The sequence below is a fragment of the Ammospiza caudacuta genome, chromosome Z (assembly GCF_027887145.1).
Source record: "Ammospiza caudacuta isolate bAmmCau1 chromosome Z, bAmmCau1.pri, whole genome shotgun sequence".
Taxonomy (NCBI): Eukaryota; Metazoa; Chordata; class Aves; order Passeriformes; family Passerellidae; genus Ammospiza; species Ammospiza caudacuta.
Genome location: NC_080632.1, coordinates 18526672 through 18548914, shown reverse-complemented (window position 1 = coordinate 18548914; position 22243 = coordinate 18526672). Strand labels below are relative to the sequence as shown.

Genomic DNA, 22243 nt, shown 5'->3' with positions numbered 1-22243 from the left:
CAAGATTTCTGTACCATTTGCAATTATCCTGAGGAAGGCTTATTCATAAAGTAAGATTGAAAGTGTCCTCTATGTGCAAGGAGCATTTATATAAATATGAACAATTCCCATGCAAATTAAAAGAAGTATTTTAAATTATAATATTTTTGATTGCTTCACATGTATGTAATTCACAGTCTGCTTTCACTGCAAAGGACTTAAGAAAACACATTCAGTGTGTCCACAATATTTTATAACTGCTCAGTCTTTCACAATGAAGTTTCTGGCATTGGTCAGTGACAGATTGTAAACCATAACTGAACAGATCACCTCTTTCCTTTCTTGTTCCTAGAGCACTGTGGTTTAAAGACAAATCAATAAATGAGAGTTTTAGATCAGAAACAGTAAAAAATAAAATTAAAAAATAGACTCAGATTGGAGAGAAATAGCAGAAAACAACTAGAGATGTTCATGAGTATTTACCTAGGTCTGATCACAGCATTTTCACTTTTTGTACAGCTGTTCTAATATCTGTATTTTCTTATTTTAAAATTATACATAGTTGACCAGTTGGAATTTATTTCACATGTAAAGACTAGTGCCAACCCAAATGCCAAAAAGGCAAAAAAATTTCTTGGACTGTTCTGTCGAATACAAGTATGATGAGACTGCAATGGATATTCCTACCCATTCACACTTTCTAGAGAAAAAGGTCAAAACTGGAAGGGGAAAATTTTTTCCTTATCCAGCAGCAGACTCAATGAAAAAATCTCAAAACTGAAAAAACCTCAAAATTCCTCTAGGGGAAGAGACAGGAAGAGGATGCAGACCAGTTCCTTCTGATAGGCCATGAAGTTGCAGCATCTAGCATGCAGTGTGTACACAGTGGCAAATTCTCAGAACAAATTACAGTGACCCAGGGAAATATTTTTGGGAAACTATGCCATCAGCACTTTTGTTTACCCTTCACAACTTCCTTTTCTTTTTTATTTTTTTAAGGATTCTGGTGGTAGACTTTTTATATCTTTGTTACAACAAGAAAGTGTGGAAATCCAGATTTTAATCATAACAAAAGAATTCTGAAGATGGCTGTGCATTCAAAGATTAGAAGGAACTTCAACTGTGCAAATTGAGCATTCACTGTATTTCTGAAGGAATCTTGTTAAACTATCTGTGAATCCCAGCTGTCAGACATTTACTTAGGAATAACTTAAATCGTCTGCTGAAAATTATGTACTGTAACTTCCTCCTCTTCACTTACAGAGAAAAAAAATTTTCATTCAATAATGCCTCTATAGTACTACGTGCTTCCAAAACATCCTTATATTGGAAAAGAGTCATAAATGATGCTTATATGGAAGAACAAAAAGTAATATTTGAACTTTTATAAATATAAGGCCCAAAAATTCAAACTACACTACAACTGCAAAATGAGTATTTGCAGATGAGCAAACACTAGCATTAAATCACACAGCAGAAAATCAATTTCTCTAAAATTTTGTGCCAAATAACTTATTTGTTCGTAACTACTTTGAAGTCACAATACTGGCTCCTATTTTGAAAATTACTGTGAAGTACAACATGATACAGCCTTCTAAGAAAATGATTTATCATTCTTAATTCCTGCCCCTTCCTTTCAGCCAAACAGACAAGGAAAGGTTTGCTGAACCAATAATGATATTGACAAAGACACAGAATTAAACAGTGCAAATAACGAACTAAAGAGACACTTCTTACAGGAATGAAATTACAGAGAACATCCTCAAGATGCTAATAAGTATTTGAGTGTTTAGAAAATAAAGTCAAAATGAATATTCACTCTGCAGAACTGAAGCCTTGGGATTTGAGAGCTATTCACTGTTGTCAGTTAATTGCCTGTGATACATATCCATTTGGAAAAGCATAAACCATAAGTAAGTGATACTAAGAACGACATTTACAAATAATTCATGGTTAGATAAATATGCAAGACTCTGTTTCCGTTTATTAAACACTCTATCAAGATCATGGAAGATCTTGTTTTGAGGCAAGTATTAGTAAAATAAAATTCTAGCTCAATTCAACCCCTGTATTGAAATACACATGTTAAACATATATCTGTGCAAGGAAGATGATAATTTAGTGATAATAGTAAGGTAAATATAAATAAGTATACATACCTATTATAAATACATAGCATACAATATCTAATAGATAATATATAAATAAATAAATAAAACAAATATAAATAAATTGATGAAAATAAATAACTTGTTACCCAGAAGCATTTCAATTTGTGAACTTATCACTGTATTTTAATATTTGGAGATGACTTGATATCTAATATTCAGAAATCTTCTACATAATATCAGTGAAACAATGCAGGTAGTCTTTATTATTTTAAGGAATTAATTAGAAAATTCACTGATCTCACCTGTAATCAGATTCTTAGCAGTGCTCTGTGATTTCTGCATTTCATTTGATTTGAAAGTGAGGTCTTCCTGCATAATCTTCAGCTCTTGATTGGTAACAGATGAAATTTGTTTCATATGATTCAGATTCTGTGTGTTACCAACAACAATTATATGAACATGCTGTATTTTTGAAACAACAACAGGTAACTGGATAAGTAAGAAACTCTCCTGTCCTATGACACTGTCTGTTATTTGGGTGATTTAAATGTGAATGACTTGCATTCTGCCAACTTCTGATAAAAGATGTATTGACAGGCCAGTACAGACGAAATAAATATGCAGCAAATATAAACTGTGCTGTCACATAGGTCTGTTGTAAAGTAAGTGAGAACATCTAAAGTATACCTAATGGTATACTATATTGAAAGAGGTACGAGACAAAATAATCAGAGAATCAAAATATTACTCAGTTGAAAGTTTTCTATAACATAAAAAATCCATGGGAGCCAAAAACATTAAAAAGAATACAAGTCTTGAAAGTGAGAAAAATGGCAGACTGGAAATGGGAACAGTTTCTGAACTGCTACATTATTAATTTGTAATATTTACATTAAATATTATGTATCAGGGTAGTTCAGACATACTTTTAGTAGAGGGACAACTGAAATATTTTTAGTTCAGTAAAACTAGTGACAGAATACCCATGAACTGAGTTTTGCAAACTGTGGATAAACAAAATATTGCAGTAGTTTTATTTTCAGTATTTGGAAATGTTTATCATTATTAATGTTAGTTATAGAGAGATGCAGAGTTATAGAAATGATGAAAATATTCCTGTGTTCTGGTTACAATATCACACACTGTGCAAAACCCTTCCCCTAGAAAAAGAGAGAAATTAAACAAATCCTTTTTTTAACTACAGCTGTTTAATGTTTAATCAGCTGTAGTTTAACATGTTTAATGTTAATTTTAAGAGATAATTATGTAGATAAATATAAATATATAAAATCCACCATCCTTCTTTATCCAGCTATTCTCCTGTTTTGTGCGTCTGAAGTCCTAGCTTGCCAAAGGAGGATGAAAATGCTACATGCTTACCCTGCTTGAGTGCTCCAGGAGTGCAACAATGTTGGCTTCTATTTGGGCCTTTCTTTCCAATTCCTGATTCTTCACATCTTCAAAAGTCGCTAGAAAATCTAGGGATTAACAAACATAAAAAAGAAGGCTCTTACTTTTATGGCTGCAATGTTGTTTCCAGTCAAAACTTAGTATTATATTGGAAGCAGTACAGTTTGTGATAGGTTACTGTAATTGTTTATTTAAAAGCCAGGTGGTAGAGACCTTGAAACTTGTCAGCTTACTGACCTTGTTTCATTTGAATGCTGTGTATTTCACAGATTCATAAAAACTCTTGAATGCAAGAAAGTGCAAGAGCTCATCAAATTAATTCACTTGCTCCAAGACAAAGCCAGATCTATGTCTGTAATTCAGATGTTTGTCTATATTCTTCACAAACAGAGCTCCTAATACATACTTTACAGTTCTCCTGGATAATCTATTTCAATGCTTGGTAAGTTTGATTGGTAGGAAGTTTTTACTAATATCCAAACTGAAATCTTTCTGCACCTAGTGGTATGTTACTCCTTTTCTATCCTCCATGTATATGTAGAAATAAATTATTCCATTATTATTTGAAACAGCCTTTTTACACATTTGACAACTGTCATAAATTTTCTAAAATAAAAGACAAATTCTTTTTATATCTCCTTGCAGGTCATGCTTTCTGCATACTCCCATCAGCTTTCTTAAGGACTGACAGCCCCCTTCTTTATGAGCAGAACTCCCATCTGAAGAATTTGATGCACAGGGAAAAAAATACTTCAGATGTCAAAAAAAATTACACTCCAATGTACACCTACTGTTGTGGTATTTTCCTTGTCAGTTTGATACTGCTCAGCCATGTTCACTTTGTCTTTCACTCTCTGAGCCATACCACAGAGGTGTACCTAATGAATCGCTCCCTGCTCTGCATTTTCGCTGTTGATTACTCCATCCAAGTGTAGAAACTTAACACTAAGTCGTTTCCAAACTTTTTGTAATTGATTTCTAACATAACAGATGTATACTAAATTCTAACTACGTGCTCCAACATGATTTCAGCTTTTCTGATGGACCATTTTTTGTAACTCTTCTGTCAGATACTCTCTCCCAATATCCAACTGATTAAGAAAATACTGACTAACCTGAACACACTGACAATCCAACACACTGCAAAACACCACGCAGTACATCCTTTAATTTTGGCACTGAATCTTTCAAAACTAATAATTTTTTTAACTTAATGCACAATATAGATTAATAATGGACAATATTTGCCTAGCTTGAATCTAAAAAGACCACAAGACAGCAGAGGTTATATTGAAGTTAAAGTACACATAATCTGCTACACCTTCCTTTTTCTGCAGTATTTTTCTGACACAAAAAAAGGAAAAAAAGTTGTTTGTACTTGACAAATCAATACTAGTGTTATTCATATTCCCATTCCTGTAACATTTACATATTGTTAGCTTGCATAGTTTTCCCAAATTATTTCTGGGAATTGATACTAATCTGACTGGCCTGTATTTCCCTGTCCCCTCTTCTTCTACATAGGCACCATATTTCCTCTTTCCCCATCCTTAAGACTCCTGGTATTCCCAAATCTCTCAGGTTTCAGGTCCCCCAAATCACTAACTGGTTTAGAACTTTAGCAATAACCTTTAATGAAGGGTAGAAGCAGAACCAAAACCCAAAAAGTCAAGCCCTGCAGACTCCATCTGCATTAATATGGAAAATCCAGATCAAGTGAGCTTTTGTCTCTGCTTCTGAGGAAACCTGGCAATTTGAAAACACAGAAACTTGCTGTGTTTTTTTATTAATCTTCTTTTATTATCAGCTGAGACCTTTTTCTCAGTATCATGATAGCCATAAGTTATACAGAACATTTTTGGAGAACACTTAAAAACAGGTATTATATCCCTTGAACCTCCATGGCATGTTTACTGACCGTTATCCCTTTTGCTGAGTAACAGACCAACTTTTTTGGTAAGCTGTCTCCTACAGTATGAAAGGAATAAGGTATACTTAAAGTCAGTTGTTTCCATCCTCTGTTAGTTGCTACTGAAGTCTCTACATCATTAAAACTTTATGACATGTAACAAAGCTTTAGAAACATTCATCTTGAGTAAATAGATATGAGAAGTTCTAATTTTATAGAATTACATTTTATCTACAGTCTTCCATGCTGAAGTTCTGCTTTAATCACTCAATCCATTAATTACAACTTTGCTTTCATAAAATAAAGTTGTGTTTCTAAGACATTTAATGGTTGATAAAAAGTCTTGAAAGATGCTCTGAATATTTGTGACTGTCATGTAAGGTATCAACTATCTTGTCTGCAGAACAAGACTGCAGAACTTCATGCAAAGATCAGCACATACACAATATTAGGTAAATAATATAAGACAACTTACTGTCCATGCTCTCTTCCCTCTTCTTCAACTCCTTGTATTTCCAATTTTCTTCCCCTACAAGACATGTACCATTGATTTAACTTCATATTGTCTCAGGCCTGGATTCCTTCATGAAGGTAAAATGTCTGTCACAAAAATAAAATTTCTACATGCCTAGGAACTACAGGATTCACCCTATTTCATTTAATGTAGTCAGTTCAACTAACTATATTATATATATCTTTATATTAAAAAAAGAAGATACCATAATGAATCAGTCTCAACGCAATTTTGACAACATTTCAAGGTTACAACTTCTGACAGACAGGAGGGAGATAAATACTTGGGCAAAGGAAATTCAAAGGGGTTTCTGAAGTTAAGTGAATTTCAATAATGGAGAACAAATGCTTCTTTGTATTTGGGCACCAAGATTAGTTAACAGTTTCTGCAGCCCTGTTTAATGCATGAGCCACTTCAACTGCACTTTCACCTTTCATAAGGATATGCAGCTTGCAAGTGATAATCTCAAGGAAATAAACAGGAGAACTGTACAAGCAATGGTCTAGGAAAACAAAATGCACAGAAAGCTTTCTACAATTAAGTTGGAAACATTTCCATACACCTTCAATATACTGGTATTAGAAGTAAGGAATAACATTCACAGACAACCTATTTTTAAATTCAACTACTCGTTATAATTAACTCATAATTTGTAAGTATTACTAAAGTGGGACACCTGATATATCTGTCACAAGAAGATGAGACAATTCATTTTCTAGAAATAATTTTAAGTTTCAAACGTCTACATTTTTAATTGAGTTAATGACTTAGCCTGCTCTACTCTTAAGAATTCCAGTAATGGAGACCCATGAAACAGAGTTACATAATCTGTCAAGTGTTTATAGAAAAAATGTTTGAAGTCCACAATTTTGAGATGTCTTTTCAGTAAGTTTTCTTTCAAATACACCACTAATACACAACTGTCTTAACCTCCTCTTCAATGTATGAAGGGTTAAGTCTGTTGCATTATGAGTTAATGCTGACTTTGACTACTCATTAAAAGTTTACTGCTAGTATACAGGCCAAATAATATGTGGGTGAATTATTTACTTATATAGATTTTTTCTGGTAAAACCTAAAAATAGTTATTCCAGCATCGTATGTTTAGTCTTTGTCCAGCTCAGAAATATTTCTAACACTGAAATACTTATCCTAAAATATTAAATAATCCTTTGTTAAAATGTCTGGATATTTTTTACTGGCTATTTCACCTGATATTTACATAAAAAGCTTTGGAGCTGAATTTTGGGAATGCTATGTAATAATGTTTAAATACTGATCCAGAAGTAAAGTCACTGGGGAGGGAGAGAGCACAGGAATTTCAAGGACACACCAAGACACTGATTTAGAGCAGAAGTATGAATGGCCCTCTGTGATCTTCTCTCCATTCACTAGGGAAGGCACCACTGGCAGTTTACATTTCTGTGTCTTAAAGCTACTCTTTATGAGTATCTTTAGTCCCTCTGTGTTACACAAAGAGGTATAATTCCCTCTGTATTATACCTCTAAGTAACTAGATTCTGAATATTCTGACTGGTTCTGATATGCTGACAAAGAACATGTGCTTTTTCCTACATATGCTTCAAAGTCTTCTTCAACAAATTTATTTTTCTAAAACAAGAGACAGTCAAGCAACGAATGACTCTGTGTGTGCACTAAACTATAAAATGTGAAAAGCAACTCACTTCTTACCTTCTGTATTTCTCCAAAGTTAAAATAAAAAAATAGTTGCAAGCCAAACAAAAAGGAAAAACTGAAGAACAATAAAGTTTGCAATGATATTATCTGGAAACACAAAGCTAATAAAGCAGTCTTAATAAATTATTTCCAAAAATATGAAGTATCTGTAGAAATATGAAATATTTTGCCAGGCAAAAGATGATAAACAGATGTCTGAAACATTTGCTTAGAGGCAGATTTTTAGATATTTATTCAACTGGAATAAACTTACAGCTATATTTTATGTTGATTGCACAAGGAAAGGCATAAAGTAAGAAGAACGTAATTCCTCAATCCTACAGAAGTTAAAAATTTTGTAAAGACTTTCAGAATGCAGGCATATATTTATCTAATTCCTATCTGAACAAGATTTCTTACAATCAAAAGAAGTTTTTCCTTTGCATGGATCTTCCTTTTATCTATAAGCTTTTACAGCGTTTTTAGGGCCCATGCTCAAACTGAAGTTACTTCCTCCAGAAGAGAAAGTAACCACAGAACCACAACTTCCAGTGCTAGGAAAAATTCCAAACTAACCTAGCCTAAGCATCAGCAGCATGTGTTTGCTGGAGGTCAGTGTAAGCTAAGGCCATTACCAGGCAGCTTACAAACTCTTCTTGCCAAGATTAACCCAAGAAGTTTCAAAGACAGATAAAAATAATACTGAATTCAGTCTACTTTAGACATTGCTATTAAATATCCTCAATTCCACATTTGCTGACAGTCTAACAGACAATGTAAAAGGTAAAATTAATTAAAGCATTTATAAATATGAGTTTGTTCTGCAGTGCTTCCAGTAAGTTAAACTTCTATTTCCCAAAAAATATTAAAAATAAAATAAAACAGAAAACCAGCCAGCTGTCCTATTATTTTATATGGTAATTTCCAACATGAACTTGTTGAATGTACCACTAAAGGTGGGTACTCCCCAATTGTTATGTCTGAAAAGAAAAGGCTGTATCTGTAGGCACAGAACTTCTCATGTTGATGAGTTTTCACTTACCGCATAAGCCTCAAAATTTTAAGCAACTCCTAGGTATAACAGTTTGTTATAGAACAATCAGATGCAGCTCTGCATAGTCTGCTACAACTCTAATCATATTACCTCGATGGTTCTCCAGATCTGTATCAAGTCGTTGAATGACCTTTTTAAAATAATCTATTTTTTCTTTTACTTCTGCCAACCTAACAAATAGATAATGAAAGTCAAGGTTAAAACTGTGTTGTAAAAGACTTACTTTATTTTAGACAAAACTGAAAAGTCAAGAATAAAAATAGAAACTATAGATTTAATCAAACCCGAAAGAATAATGGGATTCTTGTTATTATAAAAGGTATATGTAAATCATCTGTCACTTAGTCCTCTGTTTATTAAATAGAAGTTCTGTAGCTCCTCTTTATTAAAAAAACAATTTTTGTTGAGTCATCAGTAATTCTTAACTTACTCAACTAGTCCCTCTGCTGGTTGCTATTCTTAAAGTACAACATAACTGTTGTACCTCCAAAGAAGTACAATATAACTGTTAAACAGCAATAACTGTATTTAGTAAAATCCACTAAGAAATTTCAAAATAAATCACTCGGCTATGCAATCAATCAAAGTGTGAAATGAAACTACCTTTAACATATTTCTACTTAAAATCTCAAATATAATTCTTTGTTATTGTTATTTATTAAAAAAAATCTGTTAAACAACTCATTATCCAATTAAAATCCATTAAAAATTAACAAATAATTTTAGTTGGAAATATTGCTTAAAAGAATTTAATATTGTTTCTAAGAGATTTTATTAATTATCTCAGTTTTTCTTTCAAGAAAGAGAAATCAAAAGGCTCAAAACCAGAAAATATTGTACTTTTTTATCTCCCCCTCAACACATTTATTATAAAATTTACTTGACTTTCTGGCCAGTCTTTGGAAAGACCCAGTACCTAAGAATCAAGAAGCAATGCCCTACTACTCTTTAGAATGGTACTTCTGTAACTCTTAGGCTTTAAGAACACATAAACAAACTTAAAAATGTGACTGCAGTGTAATAACGGTTAAATTTCATAGCTGTCTCAGAGGAGCATCTCTTACAAATCAATGTCTTCTTCAGCCTTAAGCAAGTTTAAATTAGTGCTACTAGAAATCTATATTCTCAAGGCGTGTTCCTAAGGGATGGAAGTATCTTATTATGCAGATCTAAATGTCTTATCACTACAAAACTTGTTTACCTGAAACAGAAGAACATATTCTATTCTCTGTGGAAGGTTAGACTAGTACAGGTTTGAAGATGTGGTGATGTTCTAAAAGTCTATAGAAATAGACTTTGTGAAGGAACACAACCATGTGTCTTTAGGGTGTACATGTAATTTATAGCAACAGTATAATGGAGTTACTCACTGTCTTTCCATGCTTGCAATTTTTTGACTATCATCTTTAACCTACAAAAAAGTTCAACAACTTTAATATACAAAATTAAATCTACAAATGAAAAGAGGAAAATTATATAAAAATCTGAATTCAAAATACAGAGAATAGAAAATTAGCATTTGAAATCACAAATTTGTGACACAGTCCAACAAAAAGTGAAGATTTAGGCATTATGTCTTCCAAATGGTTAAAAATCATACTTTAAAAAATGAAATACACTTACCATTGGTCATTCAGACCAATAATCTATAAAGTATCAATGGTCAGTTACAATATAGGCCATTGTAAACTGATCCAATTACTCCTGGACTAGTATACCTGTTCAGTATCTCGCAAGGATACTCTCTGGAGTTAGGTTACAAGAGCTGTTCAACTGGATCAGTTTTCCCAACCAACATGTCTCATGAATAGGAGCAAGTGAACCACCTGAAAACCTCACCATACCAAATTTGTTCTCTTAAAATAATAGAATGGTTTAGGTTAGAAAAGACTTTAAAGATCGCCTGTTTCCAACTCACACTTCCTTCTACTCCCCAGTCCTGCCATGGGCAGGGATGCCATCCACTCGATCAGGTTGCTCAGGGTCCCCATCCAACCTGGCCTTGAATGCTTTAAGGGGTGGGGCATCCACATATTCCAGCACCTCACCATCCTTACAATAAAGAATTTTGTCATAACATCTAGTCTAAATCTTCTGTCTTTTAGTTTAAAAGAGTTTCCCCCATCCTATAATTTTCTGCCTGCGTAAAAGTCACTCGTCCACTTTTTTATAAGCCTTCTTTAGGTACTGGACTTTGCTATCAGGTCTCTTCAGAACTTTCTCTTCTCCAGAATGAACAGCTTCAACTCTTTTATCTCGTCTTCATAGAAGACGTGCTCCAGACCTGAGATTATCTTCACAGCCTTCCTCTGAACCCACTACAATAGTTTTGGCTGGACCTGAAATATCCCAACTATTTTTAATGTCAGATTATTTGCACTGCCTAGAGGACAGATAAAGGCAAAGTTCAAACCTAAGTATTTTCAAGTATTATCACCCCTAAAAATGCTGGCTTGGAGAATCTTTGACGTAACAACATTTCCTATTCTTGCCTGCTTTAGTAATCTCTCTCTTTCCTCCTGTGGAGACTCCATGTTCTTATCCTCAGCAATCATTCGATCTCGATGTTCCTTGAGCTCATGGAGCTTTTCATACAACTGCACAGCTTCCTGTTTCACCGCAGAGTGTGCTATTTCCTGTTGGGAAAAGCAAACACCTACTAGCTGTTTTCAGATGGGAAGAGACCATTGTGGCAATCATGTTTTAGTACAGCAACACTTACCTATACATTGCAAGTGAAGCTTGTTTCTTACAAAAAGCACAGAGACAGTAAAAAGCACTTTATAAAGTACTTTATAAAAAGTAAAATTCATAATCCATATTGTCAATATTTCATTTTCTGGAATAGAATATCCCAATCAGTTACTTCTTGATTTACAAGTTCCTCCTTGGGCCAATTTTCTGAGGAGATTTATTACTTCACAGTTGCAGGGGATTTCAAACTATGTACAACATTCAAAAGGACTGAAAAATATCTAGCAGTATTTGAAAATTATACTTTCTGACTATATGCTTCAGGTCATAGATCCTTTTATTCATGAAAGACCTAGTATGAAAAAAAAATCCCTCAATAAGATATTTTTACCCAAAACTGATTAGAAATTATTAGTGGAAACCAGAAAGGCAGATTTGCCTTTCCATACTAAAGCATGATCCTACAGTATCTGAAAATTTAGGGAAAAGAAATTACACATATTTTTTTGATTGTATTATTCTTTACACTAGCATTCAGCGAAGGTTAGTATAGAGACCACTTGTTATCATACATACAGCTCTTAGACTCTCTTCCTTCACATTTAGTGCATCCAATTCCTGCTGTTGAACAACCAATTCCTAAAGAGGAAGCAAAATGCAAAATTCAGATAAAAATTACTACTTAACTAATTTTTTGATCTAAACTTTAGTATGTATCAAATACTGTAAACTGTCCCATTGCTGCTCTTAAAAATTTGTAACACAAGACTCTGTCCAGCTCCTTCACATAACTCAGATGTAGTAAACACTTGCTTTCAGCATCCAACTTTTCCATTACTCTTATCATTGTTATTTGCAGTTGGGCTACTACCAAAAAATTGTTTGCACTTTTTCTACTTTTTTTTTTTTAAGTCAGTACCACTGGTAGAATTTACTATCTGTATTTCAGGAGTTTAGAGTCAAATTTTAAAATCTGAATCACGACAGTTTCTTCATAGTCCAGAAAGAGACAGGTAAGCCCTGACTACTGATTCAGCTTATTCTAAGACAGATAGGAAACATGGAACTCATCTCTGTACAGACCATACAGAGGAACTTTTAAGACACCATGCTTGAACTAGATCGTCCCAGGGAGCCTAGAAGTGTTACTCCTGTTGTTAACATACAGATTAGTGAAGTAACAAACATTTTATACAGCCCAGTTATTTTTTTTTATACATTCAGACATGCAATAACAATAATAACAATAACAATAATAATAGTAATATTAGAAAAAGCTAGTCAGATTCACTTTTTTACACAAGAAGAAAACTTTCTACTGAAGTGAACTACAAAAATTGCTGGGGTTATTTTTCCTTTTCTCCTGCTTTTTACACATGATGAAACATCTAAGTATCCCAATGGCTTTTAAAAACTGCATGTCAAACCCTAAATTCAAACAGAAAATTGTGAACATTATTTCTTCCTAAAGCATGAAATACAAGAAGGCAAAGCACTTGGTCTCAGCCAATTGCCTAATTTCCAGGTACTTCTACAATTGATTAAGATACCAGCAAGCTTTTTTATTGTATTAGTCTGTTGTCAATTTCATCAGTATTTAAATTTTATCTAAACCCCAAAAAGCCTGTTTAAGAAATATTTTAGGTAAGCATAATGGAACAAGCCAACCTGGGAGAGTTTCTCATTAGCAGCTTTTATCTCCAGATATTTAGCCTGATTTTCCTGTGACATGTCTTTCATTATGTCATCTGCCACAATCTTTTCACGCTCGATATCTTCTTCTACAGCTTGAATTAACTTTTCTGTGCTGTAAAAATATAATGTTTTTGTAACTTTTACTGGTAAATACATATTGTAAACACTTATTTCAAACTCCAGTACTCCTTAGCTTCACTGACATGCTCAGTGTAACAGAAAAAGTCTAGATGCTATAAAAGGGTGTTACCAACTTGTATCCAATCTTCTTGGAACTGAATTAGCAATACAAACGTTCACAAAATGTAGAGAAGATGAAGAATTCTCTGCCTTTATAATACCCACATGGTATTTTCCAACACTCCCATACTGTCTATCTGCATTGGTCTCAACACTTGCAAAAGTATGGTACTACCTCTCAATCAGGAAATTTCTGGAGTAACAACAAGCAGTTTGAAGAAAGTAAGTAGATATGAAATTTGTGAAAGCACATAAAGAAAACATAATACAGATATCAGGATTTGACAGCATCAGATGATGATGATGAACAGATTACTTTTTGCAAAGAATTGTTAATTACTTTAGAATGGAGAGTGGTTTCAGAGGTCTGAGTAGTGTAGTTTTTTAACTATGCATTAATTAGGACATTTGATATTTTTTACATTCTTGAATCAGGACTTTATTCTTGTTAGAAAATGGATAGCTTGCAAATTCAAAAACTTTACCATTCCAGCTATAGTGAGCTACAAGCAACTGTCTTAGCAGATTTAAAGAACACATAAAGAACTGTTCTCACTGTTTTATGATAAGTCTAGTAATTTCTGTGAAATTCCTGAAAGCTAGAGAGTCAACTTGAAAACATACTTAAAGGAAATTAAAACTGAGACCCTGAAGAGTGTACTTTAATTCCCTTCATTGTTCATGAAAGATTGCTAAAATGGTTTGCTTGTTTCCAGAGCGATTTCTCCTGTTAAAAATTACAAAATCGGCAAAATACCTTCCTGCAGGACTTTTCTTCATCTGTTTTTCATTAACTTTTCCTGAGTTGCAAGATGACAAGTTATAAATTGTGTAAATGATACTATTGAATCAAAGAGTGCAGACAAAAATGACCTCAAGTTTAAGAGATGAGGCAAAATAGTGGAACTGCACAATGATAATTTCAGGGTAAGGAAATAATGAAAATATTGTAGAAGCATATTACCACACCTGAGTGGGCGCGGCTGGTGAGAGAGAGACAGTGAATCTTGTTTCTTGAATCAGAAGGCTTGATTTATTAATATATGATATAATACATTATAGTTATACTAGAAAGAATATAGAGAGAGGTTTTGCAGAGCAGCTAGGCTAAGCTAAGAATAGATAGAAAAGAATCCACAACAAAGCTGTGGCCAAGGACTCAATCCCCTGGCTTGCACTGGTGATTGGCCCTTAATTATAAACATAAAACATGAACCAATCACCAATCAAAATAGGTGCCCCTGTTGCATTCCCCCAGCAGCTGATAATAATTGTTTACCTTGTCTTCAGAGGCCTCTGGCCTCCCGAAGACACAGAAATCGGAAAGAAAGGATTTCTGTGGAGAAATGTCTGCAACAGAAGCAGGGCAGAACTGACATTGGAATGGACTTCTGAAGGTTGTCTGGTCCAACCTGCACACTACGCGAAGCACTGTCACCTAGAGCAGGTGTCAGTGTCTTTTTTAGGTTTTCAGTATCTTGAAGGATGGATATACCACAATGTATATCCATTGCTTAGGGCAAAGCTTTGATGCTTGTTTACTCTTACAAACAGAAGAGTTTTCCCTGATATTTAAAGGGACTTTCTTGTTCTTAATTTTCAGTCATTCTCCTGCCCTTAGGGATCACTGAGATCAGCTCCATCTTCTCAACCCCTGCTCATCAGGTATTTACTTTGATAAAATATCCACTAAGCCTTTTCTTCTGGAGATTAAACAATGACAGTTCTCTCAGCCTTATCCCACAGTATTCATCACTTACAAGGAATTCTCAAGAGTTTCAAAAATGTAACCACTTCCAACCAGCTTAGATGAAAGATCCACAATCTCCAAGACATTGAGGATATTATGTAGCAATTCTGTCAGGTTAGCAGGCCATGCAGCAAAAATGCTTTGGACCTGATGATGATGAAACAAATAAAAATCATGATCTCCCACTTAGTTTGGCAAATTTTGAGTGCACTGGGACTGTATAAGAAATACTGGATAGTTGTAACGTGACATTAAATTTAATACCCTCTCGAAACTAACACTAATTTATACAGACCTGCTCCAAATATGAGTCCCTCACTGCACGAACAACAGTTTATAAATGGTTAATTATGTTACATGTGTTAATGGAAAAGAGATTTTTTTAAGCTACATCAGTAGTTTGATCCAAGACCTTTTGGAAGGCATGGAGCTAGGAGATGTCAGGGAGCTTTCATGTTACTTTTTTACTGAGTGCGCCTCATGCCTCAGTGTGGACCTAGGAAAGTTGTTGCAAGGTCTTAGCAGCGATAGTTTCTCTCAAATCAAGCCCAACTGCGGACATGGAAGAAAGAAAATTGAGAAAGTGCAGTAAAAAATTCAACAAAATGCTAAGGGTGCTGATTTTCAGAAGAAATCTCCACTCCAGATGTAATTCTCCTGGAGACATTGTAATATGGCTTAGAGGGATCTTGTATTTGAATACAAACACAGTGCCTTTCCTGGAGATCGCTGGAACCTTCAAAAGAGTGGGAATACAGTTTTCTACATGTATAGCAACACCACACTTGAGGGCAGTGAGGTCTCCAAGCTCTATAGGATTTCTCTCATCTTTGCCAGAGATTTAAAGTGTGCAAGACAGGACAAGGAAAGAAACTTTTTTTTCCAGCCCCCTCTATTTAAAGTGTGTGGACACATTACAATGTAGCCTCTTTACATGAGGCAATTCTCCTTTTCTTACATGATATATACTCCTGGCTAAATACTTCAAGATGATCCAGCATGTCCTTGAGACTAGAAATGTCTGACTTACAGTGACGCTTCTTCTCTGGCAGAAACCTTGTGAGGGGAGGCTGCAACTTAATGATTTTTCAAGAGGCAATAAAAAAAATCAGCAATGGCTGTCACAGAAATACAATTCATTACCAGAAATAATTTGAACACTATGCATGAAGTTGAATCAGGGATGAGGCTTGGAAAAATTGTAGAATGTTTTGAGATATTGTGCAAAACAAAAGCACCAATAACAACAAAGACATAGTGAAGTAAAACAATTTATAATGCCACATATTGGAGAGGAATGGAGATAGAAAGGAGATGAACTGCTCTGTAGTTTGGTGATATGTACTGGACAGAATGAGTACTAATGCAAGTAAAAATGCATAGGACACAGCACTTGTATATTAATATAATCCCTTTTTTTCAACCTGTACATAGAAATTCACTCCAGAGAAAGTATGATTTGTTTTTATAACTTCCTGAAATACAGCCCTAATTACAGACATCCTTACAGGGCACATAATTCTCTGTAAATAATGACCTTTATCTATGACCCTGCAGCTCCTCTGACAATGATATTTCCAAAACACAAGTATTAAAATGGAGTTAACTAGCTACTAGGAAGCTTCACTTTGGTATGCACACATCCTGACGTTTTCTTCATTTGATGAATGATCAAATTAAAAATGCAAGTCTTTTTCTGTCTCCATAATTTCTTTAACTGATTGTAACTCAACTTGCTTGTAAATCACCTGTGGCATTTAAACTCACTGCTTCCTCTACGATCTGGAACTTGACACTTCAGCATACTACAGTTAGACTTTCCTATTGGCTGCTGATCCAATTAAATCCAAGATGATTATAAGAAGTTGCTCAACTTAGTCAATCTTTTGCTAAGGATTTTCTAGGTTTATTATTTTTTTACACTGCCTGGTTATTCATCAGGTACAAAGGTTGAAGAAAAACAAAGTGCTGTTTCACCATATTATTTCTTGCCACCACACTGAAAAATCTACACATGTGTACATACGATACCTCTCAGAAGCAACCAAAAGGTAAGATACTTGGCAAGTCTAATTCAAAATGCAGGCAAAGATTTATTACTGTAACTTGGTTGCTAGACAGGAAGCCAACCCTACTCAAAGTACATTAAAATTTCAGGAATTACTATGAACCTTGGACATGCTGAGTTGTTAAGTAAATTCTACTCCATTAAAAAGCTGGGGAACAGACTCTGAAAACCAGATCAATTCTATAAACACAATCACCTTCCCAGAAAATTAATTACATTATCTTTAAATCATATCGTTTTCAAAGTTCTCAGAAAGAAATTTTTAAGAAGGCTCTTCTAATTACAAGGAAATACCAAAGTGCTACCAATGTATTGCCAGTGTTTTGCCAGGCTAAGTCTCTTTTCAAAGCACTTAGCTTAAGCAGCAGCTCATAAAAACTGGTTCCAGTAAAATGCTAAACTGCAACTAAAATTACAGATTCTTTCCTGTTCTTTTACTGATTACACAGGTTCACGCACAAAAAATGCAGGTAGTCACATTTGTAAGAAATCCCTACCTTTTCAGCAGAAACTTAAGTAAGAGCTAGGAGTTATGTTTTGTAATATGTGCAACTTAGATTTTTCAACTTGTTATTAATGTACAGATTAACATTAAAAACAATACCTAATATATTTTCCCATTCTATTTAAGACAGCTCTTGTCTTCTAATCTGAAGACTTCAATAATAGTATTAATCTGTATTTATAAATTGCCAGGTTAAGATCTGCTCTGTTTCTGAACTTATAGGAAGCAGTATCTTTAAAGTACAAATATGCTGCAAGATCCAGATGTTAAAATGGCCATTTTGGGAGTTCTCAAAGAGCATCATGTCTTCCATTAACAAGACACAAACTGAGTAAAAAAACATGCAGGCCACCAGTACCACCACTGACAAGTGCAAAACTTAATACAGAACATAATTCCACAGGGGCTGCTGCTAGCACCCCTTATCCCTGCCAGGGATAATGGCTAAATGGTAAAAGGTTTATGAACTCCCTCTGTATTCAGTATAAGTTTCTGACAGAAGTAGAAATACACAATGGATCAGAGCATTTTAAGTGGCATTTATCTTCCTCTTCTTTCCAAGAAGTTATGAAATTTCCAGGCTGATTCAATTTAGGTGAATAAGGTCAATCCTCTGGCATGCAAATATATAAAAGTTATCAAATAGACTTAATCAGTTTGTTCTATGACCTCATTTATTTCATTATGATCAGCAAAGGCCTTCCAGCACTCATTTTAAGGACTGGTGGAGGTTTTGTAAATCTGACAGGCTGCCTATGTTTAGCATTGTTTGTAATTAAACTTCCTCATGTAATTTCCTCCACTCTTTTCTATTAAATTCAGTGAATATTCTGTACAGCTCACTTTAAACAAGTATCTTACACTTTACCTTTTGCGTTTCTATTACTTTGCAAGATAGAAATCTGGCAAGGAGATACTAATATTAACTTGACACCCTATCTTTTCAGATAAGAAAAGATTAATTAAGAAAAACTGGAAAAATTAAAGGTTCATTACCTTTTACATAACATTTTCACTCAAGTATAATGAATGGCATAAAGAGGGACTAACTTAACATCTCACAGATATGGTGTAACATTTCTGCTCAAAATTAGTAGCCACTACAAATAGTGTCTGATTCAAAGGCAATGACTGAGAGATCCTTTCTTTGAGAGATGTTAATGTCACAGTAAATACCATTTGTAGGAGCTTTCCTAACTTTCAAAAAATAAGGCTTGAATCTATACAAGAATTCTGTCAACAGAGATTGAACCATGTTTAATTAGTTCCAAAGATCAGAGCAACAACTATACCTTCATGACAGAAAAGTGCCAGTTTATGTCATGTTATAGGTTACATTATGGACAAGAAAGAGATGAAAAGATTTATCTTCTAAGTAAATATTCACAAAAATGCTTAGTAACTTACATAAGAATGTAAAAGAAATCTGACTGGAGAAACCAACAATTCTCTAGTAGAGCACTCTGCCTCTGTCAGAGCAACAAGAGAAATTGTATGGGGAAAGCAAGCAAGTTTCAATACTTTCTGCAGTTTACTCCAATCATAGCCTTCCAGTACGCATAACTGCTTTAACAGGGATAATAATGAGTACAGCCTGCCAATTTGTTTTATACATTTATGATACTCTTCTCTATTAACCTGTCTAATCAATCCCTTTTCTAGTTGCTGATACAGTCTGCAGACTGGATTTTAGGTTTGGCTCAATTAAGTGAAAGCTGAATTTATTAATTCTGATAATCCCTGTTTTTTCAATTAATTTTGCATTACAAAGTATTTATGATTTATGTAGAACAAAATTTATTAAACTATCATTGAAATAACTGTATCTATTAATTTCTTAAACAATCACTAGAGAAGACACAGGTATAATTCTGGTCTTGATATGTAAAAGTGTTGTTTTTTACTAGGCATCAAACATGAAACTCTATTGGCTTGTGATCTGGGCTGGAACATTGTTTTTGAATCCAGTCACTGCTGACTGCAACATTACATCCCAAACCGTAAGTTTTACATTGATCTGAACTACCCTTACTTTTGAAAGATACACTTGAAGTAGAAGGCATTTTAAAAACTGTTTCATAAACATAAAAGTCCTGAAGAAAGAAATACAAAAAGGCAAGTAAGAAGTGGTTTTCTGTGTAATGGACAATTAGCTGATGATAGTCATTGTAAGTGGGTAAATAACACTGAAGCATATTTGAGATTATTTTGTATCTCAAATTCTTCCAAACAACAGGAATGCCTCTTTACATATTTAAATAAATATACTCTTTTCAGAAAACAAAAATATTTCAAGGTATTGAGAGTAAAGACTCAAATCAAAAAAGACTCTAGCTATGCTAACCTTTAACACAGAAAACCAAAATGAAGTTAAGTGCCATAGCATACATATATATAACAAAAGTTTAGTTGAAGGTCTGCTCTAAACATGTTATTTTAAATTAAGAGTAAACGTAAATTAAAAAGAAAAAAACAGTTTAGAAACTATATTTTAATTCATTTACAGTCTTGAGTAGATCTCCTCTATGACACCTTCTTTCCAGATTATGTAGGAAAGGAATTCTTTTTATACCCAACAAATAATACATTCCAAATATTAATATTAATTCCAAAATGGTATGACAAACTGGTTACATTTTGGATGATCATCACATGAAGACTCATATATCTAAGCACTAAATCGTCTGGAACATCAGGTCTCTAGACACTAGGAGGATTCATTCCACTCTCTCACCAGACCATGAGTTAATTAAGAAAGATGTAGATAAAACTTAATGAAGAGCAATATAACTTTTCTTTTAAAGTGACAGCATTAAAAAATAGAAGATCAGTTTCTCTTGCCTTTAAGAAACCTCACTGAGACACCATCTTTAGCAGACTTTTCTATGGTATTTAATTGTTGTCATTCTCTTTTTTCAACAGGTTGCTTGTGAGGAGTCGGCAAAGAACCTCTTTAATATCTCCCTCAACCTTTTTCAAAATGTTACTAAATTAAGCCTCAAAAAGATCAAAATCACTTTAGAAGATCATGACAAAGAGATTCTTGGGTGTTTTATTAACCTCACTGAACTTTATCTGAATGAAAACAACATTACTGTACTGAACAATAACAGCTTCTACAATCTGAAAAATCTCATTACTCTGGATATTAGCAACAACTGTATTAGCACAGTTCATAAAGCAGCATTTTCAGGATTACATCAACTCTCAGTGTTGAATCTATCCTATAACATGATTGCTCAACTGGATTCTGATACATTTACTTCTCTAGAAAGTCTGAGAGTTTTAAATCTACAGTATAATTTTCTGAAATATTTTCATATAAAATCATCCTTTAAACTGACTAAAATTGCTTTAGCTGGAAACCCATGGATCTGCTCCTGTGACCTCCTTGACTTACAGATATGGCTAACTGCCTCCAATGTGACATTGGGTAAGTTTTGGTAAGAGCAGCATTTAATATTTTTTTACATCAAATAACTTTACTGTGCATTTTTTTCTGATGTGGATAAAATCAATCATCAATTTACCCATATTATACAGTAATACAATAGCTATCCATGAGATTTTTTTCAAGTGCCAAAAAATTACCAGCATCTCATAGCCTTTTCACTGCTCACATTCACAGAAAATGAAAGCAACACCACATGTACATTCCCAAACATGGAAAAAATCTCCATCAAGATGGCAGCTATCCAACCAGCTGACTGCATAATTGAAAATACTCCTTTAGAAAACCCTGTAACTTCCACTCCTCCTGTTAATCTTAGAAGTAGTGCCTTAACAGCTCTGACTCCAAACAACATCACTGGAAACAATGGAACACGTGCAGGTAATACACAGATATTTCACTTTACTGCTTATGAGCTGTTTGACTTGCTGTTCAATGACTTTATAGTGTTTTGCATCCCTAGTACACTCTGACTTTTCCATAAAAGCCAGGGCTACAAAGCAGGCATATCTCTATGTCCTGGTAAACAGTCACTGACATTGCAGTGAATATTAAGGTCTATTGAGTAGGTGTTCAAAACAGATAAACCCCACAACTCTCAAATTATACTAAAAAATGATGATGAAATTTCAAAGCCCTAAAATTCAGATAATTGTCTAGATCTCTGCCTAACAGAACTAGGGAAACAACTTTCAAAAAAAATTGCTTTTTCCAAAATAACTGCTTTCTAGATGTAGTTGTCTTTCTAAAACATGATAGCATGAACTTACAGATTTTACTCCCATCCTAACTGTGCTCAGTATAAAGGATGTGAATGTGCCTGCTACACATTCTCTGGAAATTTCAGTGATAGTCTCCTCACCTTTCAATGTTAATCTGACATGTCAGTTAACCCTTCCATCCTGAAATGCTTTACTTCCTTCTTCTGGTTAAAGCAAGAAAATTATCTACAGATATATACACAAGTTATAAGCTTACCACTGTGACACATTTCTTTAGCTGTATCACCTTATAATTTACTTATAGGGTAGTGGCAAGTACACAAAAGCAGCTTCTAGATAAAAACTACTTGCAACTACAGTTTACTGAAATTTTTATTGTTAAAGAAGCACAGCTGAAAGGATATGCCAAATAAAAGGCATGATATTTTAGGGTTCAGACATTATCATCATATAAAAAGTAAAGC

General features: G+C 34.0%; 1 protein-coding gene across 2 annotated transcripts in view; it reads right to left on the bottom strand.

Moving 5' to 3' along the window:
- The window catches only part of IFT74 (intraflagellar transport 74), a 36257-nt gene that overhangs the window by 7583 nt on the left and 6431 nt on the right, over window positions 1-22243 (bottom strand). For both annotated transcript variants that reach the window (XM_058823634.1, XM_058823635.1), the window contains 8 exons: window positions 13017-13155; window positions 11925-11987; window positions 11147-11290; window positions 10025-10065; window positions 8745-8824; window positions 5885-5938; window positions 3471-3568; window positions 2393-2519 (listed from right to left, as the gene is read on the bottom strand). In XM_058823634.1, the coding sequence (XP_058679617.1) occupies window positions 2393-2519; window positions 3471-3568; window positions 5885-5938; window positions 8745-8824; window positions 10025-10065; window positions 11147-11290; window positions 11925-11987; window positions 13017-13155 (746 nt within the window). The remainder of the gene's footprint in view (window positions 1-2392; window positions 2520-3470; window positions 3569-5884; window positions 5939-8744; window positions 8825-10024; window positions 10066-11146; window positions 11291-11924; window positions 11988-13016; window positions 13156-22243) is intronic.